General features: G+C 36.9%; 1 protein-coding gene across 1 annotated transcript; it reads left to right on the top strand.

The window, feature by feature from the left end:
- Positions 1 to 10,808: 10,808 nt before the first annotated feature.
- Positions 10,809 to 11,705, top strand: LOC113073430 (trophoblast glycoprotein-like). Its single transcript, XM_026246299.1, has one exon. The coding sequence runs from the start codon at positions 10,809 to 10,811 to the stop codon at positions 11,703 to 11,705; it is 897 nt and encodes a 298-aa protein (XP_026102084.1).
- The last annotated feature ends 48 nt before the right edge of the window (positions 11,706 to 11,753 follow it).

Genomic DNA, 11,753 nt, shown 5'->3' on the forward strand with positions numbered 1-11,753 from the left:
TTTTAAGCAATATGGCCAATTTCATTATATATTTCAGTTATTTGTCTTCAAGAGATCAATATAGTTTGATTACATAATCACTTCCTGTGCACAGTTGGTGTATATAAGATATCTTGTCTTAATCTGTTTTCTGTTGAACAGATGTATTTTTATTCAGCTATAGTCCCTGAAGCTCTATGTGATGGACGAGGACATTCTTCCCTGAGCAAACGCTTGAGTTCTACACAGCCACACCATAAATAATTGAATTTGTGCACAGATGCTGCCCAGGCCACACATCAGTCCCACCAAGGTCACTCCCAGCTGTGATAAGCGAGCACCACTGTTGATTTCAGCATCCAGGGAAATAAAAAAGAGAAACACAATATTTTTAGCATTTTTCCTAACCGGTTTTCAGGATTAAATGATAAAAAAGAATCTGCTGTTTCTCTCAGTAGTACTTGCATTAATGCAAACACAAACCGTGTCCCAAATGAGGCACTATACACTATGCACTAATACACTTTTTACTTATGCACTATGCACTCAACCATGTAGTGTTTGAATTCTATAAGGTTATTTTCTCATTAATAATCAGAGTTTAATAGCCCCATCCCCTTCGCAATGTTACTAAAGCTGCGGAGAGATAATTACATGAATTGTGAAACATTCCACACTCAATTTTTTTATTTTTTTATTTTTATTAAAGTGCATTATCCGGGTATTTAAAGTGCACTTTTCTTTTTGGAATTTTCAGTGTGAGGTGAACACTACCATTTGTCTTACAAAATGTTATAGAATAGTGCATAAGTACATGATTTGGGATGCATCTACAGTCAGCCTTTAGAAAAATAGTAAATTGACAAAAAAATTATACATTTATAAATAAATGAACTGCTGTGGGCAGGTTATGGGGGATTAAATTTGGTGAAGTATTATATACGTATTACATGAGTTTACCTGCCCATTTCATGAGTTAACCCTTGCTGGAGGGTTGCCGGAAAAATTGTCACTGGGATGGTGCAATTACTTATTCATTATATATAATATTTGCGAAATGAAATTTAGTACTTTCTTACTAATTTAGGATATTGGTTGCAGCAATAGTGATTGTTTTGCTCTAGCACTTCACACTTTCTTATAAAATATGTTGCATTTTAAGTATCATATATCATATCATAATAATCCCTGACCCATACAACTATTTGCTCAATTCTGTGATGGAAGAAAATGCAAAAATGTCAAAGATTTCTGCTTTATTTATGCACTCCTTTGCAAACTATTACTTTGACATTTGACTGCTTTTGTTGTTTTTACAAGTGTATTAAAGATGATACACTTAAAAAAAAAAACTTCATATTTTGTATAAACAAAATGAGATTGAAAGTTTTAACTATATATTTGAATTCATTTACTCATATTAGGCCTATGATGCAAATTATATATATATATACACATACACACACACAGACACACACACACACATTTACAAGAGGTGTGTCATGGTGATTCCAGAAATCTAGTTTGTTTAAATATAAATTTAGCTTGTTAAAACCACTTAAAATGAAAAAGTTTCTATAGGGAAGTAAATCCACAACAGTTCTGCTGCTTTTCTATCTTGTCCATCAGCTGAGTGAGAAGCATCAGGGCAATGTACGCTGTTGTCATAGGTGTCGATGTGAATTTAGAAGCCATTTATGTCAGAGGTTGAATGAGATCCATTATAAGATGGCCATGTTGGAACACGCAACTAGATGATAGCGAGCCATGCTGCCCGTCTGGATGCGGCTTGCTCCGTTACAACTGTGGATGACTAATTAATGCCTCTTTGACAGGTGACACCGTTTTATAAGTATCTGTTACTCTCCAGCCAATAGGCTGGTATAATGCATCCAGAGTGACCAAGCAAAGATGGAATCCACCTCCATTATTAATTCACATGGCTCAGGAGTAGTGTTTAAGTAGTGTGTCTCTCTGCACTCCTGCAGTGTTCTGCTGGCCCCGGGGCCATGCTTCAAAGACCCGGCTTGATTACAGCCTCATGGGCCTTCGTCTTGCTGTAGACGGGTGGAGAAGAGGAACAGAGAAGGAATCCTTTTGAATTTTTATGACTTGGAAAGTGATTAGGAGGTTTTTAGTCCGTCTTGGGGAAGGGAGATACATGACACTATGAATGATGAGATTGATCGGTGTGATGATTGATTTTACATTAAAAAAAAATCCATATGCAAAAGACAAGAAGATTGTGTGTCTAATTCTCACTTCAGTTAATAGGTACGCTTGATGTATAAGATTCAACGACCTTGAGGGTGAAGCAAAAGGACACATGATCACCGTTCAGCGTGAGATATAAAGGACCTTGTTGCCCTTTTGATTGATGAGGAACGTGTACCTGCGTTGGTGCTTTGTCAGGGCAGAGCCGTTTTTCACACAGACAGCCGATTTAAGTTTACGTGGTGGTGCGTGATGAATGAAAAACCTCCTGCTGAAGGTACAGCCATGCGTGTGTGCCAGAATAGCGTGTGTGGCCGAGTCCTTCAACTCCTTACCCTTTGCTTAGAGGCAGCTCTGAAGGACACAAGCAATGGGAGGGACAGAATGAACAGCATTTACACACAAATCCTTGCCTTTTGGGACATAAGTGGGCCCTTGATGTGAAGCCAATGGGAGAGCATTGTAAACACATGAGCTTTAATCTCCACTGACACATCGCTTCTGTAGGTCACTTTCACTGCTGATACTTTCTGCATGTAAACTTTTCAAGCCTCCAGAGACATTTCTAGAAACTGGTTGACAGATTTGTGACAAGTCTTACAAGTAAGCTGGAAACTTACCAGGCTTATCTATATCCTCAGAAAAACCTGTCAAAATCTAGCTCATGAAAAGGGAAAGGAGTTTCACTGCATACAGTACATCTCTTTTAGCAAGGTGACAGATCTTAAAGTGAAGTGAAAATGTTTAAACAGCTGACAGGATAAATTTAATTCTGATATATTAATAATATTTTATGGTATGTGATTCTGGTATAAATGAAATATGTGACCCTGGACCACAAAACCAGGGTGTATTTGTAACAACAGCCAACAATAATACATTGTATGGGTCAAAATAATCTATTTTTCTATTATGCCAAAAAATAGGATATTAAGTAAAGATCATGTTCCATAAAGATAGTTAGTCCATTTCCTACTGTAAATACATACAACTTTATTCTTGAGATACCAGATTCTTCACATAGTTGTATCTTGGCCAAATATTGTCCTATACATCAATGGAAAGGTTATTCAGATGATGCATAAATCCAGTTGACCCTTATGACTAGTTTCTGCTCTTGCTTTAAGAAACACACAGAATCCACACAGATATGTTACTTTATGTCCTAAATCTCTGTGGTTTTATTTGTCTGAATAGTGCATGCTTGACTTGGTAAGGGTTCTCATTGCTCACTGTGCCTGGTTTAATTCAGCCAGAGGAGAAATTCAGCAATAAGCAGTTAAAGGAAGGGTATTCACCCATCAAAGCACTTTTACATAATAAGTAGGCCTACACTGAAACGTTGTATGTGCAAAGCTGCTTGTTTTACTACATTTACATAAGTTCACAATACATGTACGTTTAATAGTGAGCAGTTTTATAAGCTCATATATCATGGGTCTGAATGAACATGTCAAGCTTGGATGTCTGTTGACAAGCGTCCTAGTTTGAAGTACCTAGGCATTTGATATGTGAGACCACAAAGTGATGAGTATGTACATATCATTTTAAATTCTGCTGACAGTATGTCAGATGCTCACATCTACATTCACTAGTGGATGACACCCTTGTTTACATCAAGCCTGCGGGTCAATGTGACAGCTGTAATATTATAATCACAAGGTTTCTTATCTGTGTTGTGGTGATCACGCAGTGTAGACACGGCCTGATAGCAGACGTTCTGGTTGAGTGCAGGTGCTTGGTGTCTCACAGGTCCTCGCAGATGTCCCCGTGTGATTTCCTCATTCTCCGCCAGCCGAGAGGAAGCACCTTGAGTTAATGAGAAATAAAAGCCTCTGTTAATGCTTATCAGAGCAAGCAGAAGAGCATTCCAACCATAATCACCTCCTCCAGGCTCCACCATCCACCCACCAACCCTTTTGTGTGGGTCACGGATCAAAAACAAAGGACACTTTCCTCACTGGAGGATAACTGATGTTTGCAATTGGACACCCACACCACACATTGGTAACAAAATCTGCAGGCTTTGCAATTACAATGCAGTGCTTTAGAAGTCTCTGAAAGTGATGTTAAGAGATATACTTCTAAGTGAATATCTTAGTACTGCAAAGTGCAGGGTGAATCTTACAATCTTAAAAATAAAGGGTTCAAAAGAGGGTTTTTCACCAGATTTGGTTCCCTAAATATCCTTTCAGTGAACGGTTCTTAAAATTACCTTTTTTTTCTTAGTGTGAAGAATATTTTTATAATCTAAAGAACCTTTTTCCAGAAACTTTTGGTGAAATGAAAAAGTTCCATGGATGGTAAAGGTTCTTTGTGGGACCATTGATGCCAATAAATAACCTTTATTTTTAAGAGTGTACGACTCTTAAAAGACTAACAAATTAATAAAAAGTACATATTTTTGTATGCAACCTGGCAAGAAAATATTGAGTCTAATATTGAATCGCATGTTATGGAAACCCATTTCCACACTCAAAAAAATGATTTTTCAGTTTTGTTCACTTTACCTTAACAATTCATGTTGAATTAATGCCATTTTGGCTATTTTTCATTTCAACATGATTGTGTCATGTTAAACTGACTTAAAACTGTCACTCGTTGGTTTAACATAAAGTTTTCATTTTGAAAGAACATGTTTCAATCAAGTACCTCAAAATAAGTTTTACACTTCCCATCATGCTTTGCAAAGGACTGTATATGGGGAGAGAACATTTTGAAATAAAGTGTTATTTTATGCAGTTTTTAAGTAAAATGTGATAATAAGGAGACTTTTTCATGTCTAATGCTCTATTATGTGGGCATTTTAAAATACTTTATATTGGTGTATTTTGTGCGAGTTACCATTGTGGTGAAGTGTGGAGCTTGTGGTTGGGTTGAGGACCTGGTTAAAAGAAAGTCTAAAATACTTAATTGAAAAAAGCAACTTTAATGAGAGTGCTAGTGCATGATGTACACAGAGTAACATCCTTAAGCTGCAAACAACTATCATCATGTGTAAATAAAAGTTATATCTTACTTGCTAATGTTTTTAGAACACTTTGGCTAAACTTGCATGGACAGTGGTTCTACATGATGTAAACATATTATCTCTGCTCAGATATTTCATGTAGGATGAACTAAAGCAAACTGAGTAAACTCAACTAAAAGTAGACATGTCCTTATAACTTGATTTATTCATGTCCAAATAACATGGTACAAACATGTGGAACCACTGTCCATGAAAGAATCATGTTCAGCCAAAGAGTCATTTTTTTGACCGCAGAAACTGGTAAATACTACTTTTTATCTCACAATTCAGACTTTTCTTTTCAGTATTGCCAGATTATATCATAATTCTGTGTTTATATCTTGTGATTTTATATCTAGCAATTTAATTGTGAGAGAAAAGTTGTGAGATATAAAGTTATAAAGATATAAGGAAAATAATTTTATTATATTTTGCATAAAGTAAATTAAACCTATTTTAAAGGTCATTTTGAACAGTGACATTATTTTTCCTCAAACTCTTATTAATTTATCTGGGTGGTTTCATTTTTAAATTAAAATTATCATAATCTCACACATAAATTAACTCTAAGATTTCATGAGGTGGCAATGTTGCATGCATTAGTGCGATTTGTATGAAAATTTAGAAAAAAAATTAAGCATGAAGCCCTACCGTTAAAGATAACCATAAGAAGATTGTACGAAAACATATGAATGAGATTAGTCACCAATTCCCCAAAACATAATTACAAACTGCCACAAGATTGTGTTGCTGTAAACAAATGAATAATTCAGCAGTCTGGTTTTGATTCTTTTAATGTGTTGCATGAGTGAAGTTTGATAATGCACTGGTTTGGTTAAGTGCTCTTATCTGACAATTAAATGAGTCACTCTGGGGTGGATGTTGGGAACTGCGGAAATGTGTGGTCAGGTTTAATGCAGAGAGTTTGTGGAGAGATCAAGTTGATCTGAAGTGAGCATAATGGAAAATGAGCTATCAGAGGGGCTCACCAAAACAGAGCGCACTGTTACTACAGATCCAGCAAGCAGAAAGCTAGTCACAAGCTGCCAAAACACACACTTTAAAATGACGGGCATAGAACAAATGCACGGCTGAGTGACGCAGAACTAATGCTCTTTACAAACAATGCACATGTGGTGGAAGCTCACACAAACAATTACACAAATCTAATGTGCATTTCAAATGCTCAAAAAGTAAATTGCATGGCCTTTGTCAGTCATGGCCTCCTAATAATCCCCAACCACTTGACTGGCTCTATAACTCTCTCTTCTCTCCACCTGTAGCTAGTGTGCGGTGAGCGCACTGGCGCCATTGTCCTGTGGCTGCCATCACATGATCAAAGTTCTCAAGGATTAAAGATTAAATGGGGAAGAAAATTAAAATTATTGCCCCACCATCTATTAGGAGGTGATATGCGCTAAGCATGTAAACGACCATTGATCAAAAGAAGAAAAAAAAGCATGGCACGCCTTTTCTAAGCATCCATTTCCATAGTGAGTCGTCTATGCGTCCCACTGTTGAGAACATGAGGACAAATCGGTTATTTTCTAAATATATTCTTTTATAAAGACTAGACCCCAAATATGGGGTATATTTATAATAATTAGAAATAGTTTTGAGCATAAAATCAGCATATTAAAATGATTTCTAAAGTCATGTGATACTGAAGACTGGAGTAATGGCTGTTGAAAATACAGCTTTTTCATCACAGGAATAAATTACTTTTTAAAATATATTAAAATAGATACTAGAATGTATGGGTTAGAGAGAGATGAATATAAAAATGTAAATGCAATTTTTATTAATATAATATACAGGTATAATAAAAGATTTTCGGGGGGGGGGGGGTGTAACAGGTTCTTCCATCTAAGAACCTGTTACATGAGTGACAGACACTGTGACGCTTTGCCAACTGTGTTACTCCAGATGGGCAGCCACAAGGATAAAGTAATATAGCTGGCCAAGTTGCCCATTTGGAACATGATAGCTAATATCTGTTGCACACCTCAAACCGGCTTACTATAGGCTGACAAGTACAATTAGGCCACTTTGTCAGGTACCCACTGAATAAAATAATCATGGCGCATCACTCGATAACAGCTATCACTTAGGCTATAGCCCTTCTAATGCATGCATTTTTGATGATTACGCTGCTGCTTCGCAGTCTAGTGTTGTTGTAGACAAAGAGGATTGAAGATTGAAAGCAGAAGGTTAGATTTTAAAGTAAAGTAATCAGTAATACATTTCATGTGGCTAAAGGGTGGAGGATGGCTTACTGTAATGAAATCCCGCAAAATTGAATTATCTCCAAGCGTTAAAAGCTACATGCTCCACTTGACTGGAGAAAATGACTGAATGCTGAGTGCTCTCATTTGAACTCGAGTAACCTTTGGTAGAAAAGGGACCTATCCTGTGAGCACCATCCTGCTGCAGGAGCCAGAAGCTTCAACTTTGCCACCAAAATGAATCCTCATTTTATGTCTCTTTGCACCTGAGCGGTTTTGGAGTTTATTACCTGTCTTTATTTGTTTGTCTGAAATTATTTTATCATGTCATAGCCAACACGGTGCCTGGAGATTTCCTCTCCACTATTAAACAATAACCGACAGGAGTTGAAATTGTTCTCCAAAAATACGGTTCAGGGACCAGTTTTAGGATAGACAGCAAAAATCGCAATGGGTTAAAAAAGGTTTTACCTACCAACAGATTGTACCCCACAGACAGATAGGATGGAGTAACATTAGACCCTGTAGACAGCTAGCATTCACAATATAGACTGGATTGCAGGGGAAACACTGTGAACAGACAGCAAATCAAAGATGGCATCACAGAGCATACATACAGAATTGTCTTTTGAACACACAAAGTTTCAAAAGAATTGATATTGTGCTTCTCTGTTAATATTTCATAGTGGAATAACAATTTTTTTCCAATTAGACCTACATTATGAAACTCTGTGATAATGTGAGCAAGGTTAATCCATCCATGTGCAAGTAAATGGTCTTTAAGATTGGTCACAGTAAATATTAAGCATAAAAAAAAAATCACTTTTGATTCTCCAACAGCATTGTTGTTGGCTGTGCACTTACAGTACAATGGACAGACAAGAGGCTTTAAAAGCAATGAAGCTTGTTTTTTGTTTTGTACTTTCATAAATTTTTCAGTTTGTTATGTTGTCTAAATCCTCTTTCTAGGTGAAAGAATTCTTGTTATGTAAGTCCTGTGGGTAGAGTTTGCTCAAAGTCAGCAGTGCTTTTAATTGTGTCCTATCCCGACCCATCCATTCCATGTTCCTGTGGTCTTATTGTATACATCCCTAATAGTGTCTAGAGTTGAATTAGAATTGATGTGTCACATATCAGTACACTGAAAATAGCAGTCCAATAACCAGGTATACTATACTTCTACCAGAGGTGTTTCCTCTGAGGAGGCAGGGAGGCAGTGCCTCCTCAAAATATTGGATGAAAAACAAAAATGTGTAGTACAAAAATAAAACACCAATATTACAAAATATAACATTAACAACAGCAACACCAGCAGGTAAAGTTACAGCGAGAGTCTAAAGTCTCTCTCGCCTCCCCAGGGCTCACTGAGTTTTAACAGACCCCCTAAAGCGAGCTGTGAGTTTGTTGCGAGTAACTATGAATGAATGGGGGTAAAGTTAAAAGTTAACTATTAAAAAGAATAGCTGAATATATGAGCACACAAATACAATATATTGCTTGTTACTGCCTTGAGTTACTATTTAAAATGCCTAAAAACAATTTCTGCAGTGCACTGACTTATAGCTTTTTTGCGCTGTGGGCGAGTTCAAATCCCCAGCTTGTGGACCTTTCCCAATCCCACCGCCTCTCCCCCACATAATTTCCTGTCACTCACTACACTGTCATATCTAAATAAATAATTATATATCTAAATAAATAATTATATATCTATATCTATATCTATATATATATATCTATATATCTATATATATATATATCTATATATCTATCTATATATATATATATATATATATATATATATATATATATATATATATATATATATATATATATATATATATATATATATATATATATATATATATATATACATATACACACACACACACACACACACACACACACATATACACAGTGGGATCGAAAGTTTGGGCACCTTTGCAGAATCTGTGAAAATATGAGTAATTTTCAAACAATAAGAGAGATCATACTAAATGCATGTTATATTTTTATTTAGTACTGTCCTGAGTAAGATATTGTACATCAAATATATTGACATTTAGTCTACAAGACAAAAAAAATGCTGAAATTATTAAAATAACCCCACTCAAAAGTTTGGGAACCCTTGGTTCTTAGTACTGTGTTCTGTTACCTGATGATCCTCGACTGTCTTTCTGTTTTTTGATGGTTGTGCATGAGTCCCTTGTTTGTTCTGAACAGTTAAACTGAGGCAGCGTTCTTCAGAAAAATCTTTAAGGTCCTGCAGATTCTTCAGTTTTCCAGCATCTTTGCATATTTGAACCCTTTCAAGCAGTGACCTTTATGATTTTGAGATGCACCTTATCACACTGAGGACATTTGAGGGACTCAAACACAACTATTTAAAAAGATTCAAACATTCACTGATGCTCCAGAAGGAAACAAGATGCATTAAGAGCTGGGGAGTGAAACTTTTGAACACGATGAAGATGGCCAAATTTGTCTTATTTTGTTGAAAAATATTTTTTTTTTATTTAGTTCTGCCCTTCGTAAGCAACAGAAGATACTTGTATGTTTCCCTGTACACAAATTAAGTACAATTTACATAACTTGATGAGATTATTTTTTTCTTTATTTCTGTAAGTTATGTTTGATGTAATGACTTTAAACACATATTGGTATAGAAGTTTATTAATATCAGGCAACAATATTAGTTACACATTTCATTACAAACTTTTATACAGTATAGGCCTTAGACTACAATTAGATTTGGATATTTCTCCCAAATATTTAGGTAGCCTAGTTTGACTTTTATGAGTACAATTTTGAGACAGCAGAATTACATCCCTGTTAAACAGATTTGCAGGCAGCATGTTTTTATTCTCCCACATATCATGTAGGCTACGTCTCCCCGATTAAAGTTTCTAAAATGCTTTCAACACTGTTCTGGAATGAGGTTCATTCAGTGTCCACTGTCCTAACTGCAAAACAACATGGCTCTTTTGTATCTCTCTCTCGCTGAGCAAAGTGGGCGAGGTTTTTGCTCACCTCAGGGATGCTGCTAGACAGCACTAGATCGCATTTGTAGTGAAGGCGTCGTCAGGGAGCTGCAGAGAGAGAAAATGCTGTCGGACTGAACGCTCACTCTCTGGCCACACGGACTGCTTTCCTTGATGGCTCAAGCGGATTCCCGAAGCGAAGTGAATGCGAACTATGAAGAGAACATATGCTGCAATTAAACCTTTGGAATAACATTCGCTTCAGATTAAAATGGAAATGAACAGAAAACCACTTCGTGTTTTATCTCACACTGTAAAGCGATATCATTTTAAGCGGCGGGGCTGATGTGTTTGTTTGTTTGTCCGCTGAAGCTCATAAATGTCACGATAACTTCATGCGTTATGACGGGTTGGTTGAGCTGTGAAGAGATTATGCTACCTCTCAAAGTGCCCAGAAGCACCCATAAACTAACTTTATACAGATACAACATCTCGGTTTTAACCGAGAGAGCGTTTTCAGCCAATAGGACCGACATGGACTTGCGCGCGCTGTCACTGCAGGACAACAACATCCAGGTGATCCAAAGTTGTGCGTTTTGTGGACTCCCACGACTTGTTTCCTTAGATTTAAGTCACAACCGTTTAAGGGTTGTGTGCTCTGAAGCTTTTAATGGCTTGGAACGGCTACGTCATCTTAACCTCAGTAACAACTTAATGACTTTGGGCGCGTGGCAAGTCGCTCCGTCCACGGACAGTTTGTGTAATCTCCAGAAATTGGACCTGTCTGGAAATTGTTTGAAGGTTATTCCTCTTTCTTGGCTTGGCAACCTCAATTTAACCACTTTAATACTCACGAATAATTCAATTGCGACATTGGATAAGCACAGTTTAGCAAAACTAAACGAATTCGAGGGAATAAAAATTTACTTATCACACAACCCGTTCGACTGTAAATGTGACAAAGTGAAGGAGTTTTATGATTGGCTGAAGAACAGCTCCCAATGTGCAGACGTAACTAGCCTGAAATGCGCGCAACCAGAAAAGAAGAAGAATACATTCGTAAAGGATCTAGAAAAGAGGGATATGGAGTGCCAAAACTTGGATGCCCGGTCTTATGTGCTTCTCGGCATTGTGCTGGCCCTCATTGGAGTTGTGTTCCTCATGGTGTTATATTTGAACAGAAGAGGCATCAAGAGGTGGCTCAATAACATTAGAGAGGCCTGCCGGGATCAAATGGAGGTGTATCATTACAGATATGAACAGGACTCCGATCCCAGGTTAGCAAACGTTGCGTTTTAATCGGAACCTGCTGACCTCATCTCTCTGAACTGTTTGATGAAACGCTAT

This window comes from Carassius auratus, unplaced genomic scaffold (genome assembly GCF_003368295.1).
Source record: "Carassius auratus strain Wakin unplaced genomic scaffold, ASM336829v1 scaf_tig00012124, whole genome shotgun sequence".
Classification (NCBI taxonomy): domain Eukaryota; kingdom Metazoa; phylum Chordata; class Actinopteri; order Cypriniformes; family Cyprinidae; genus Carassius; species Carassius auratus.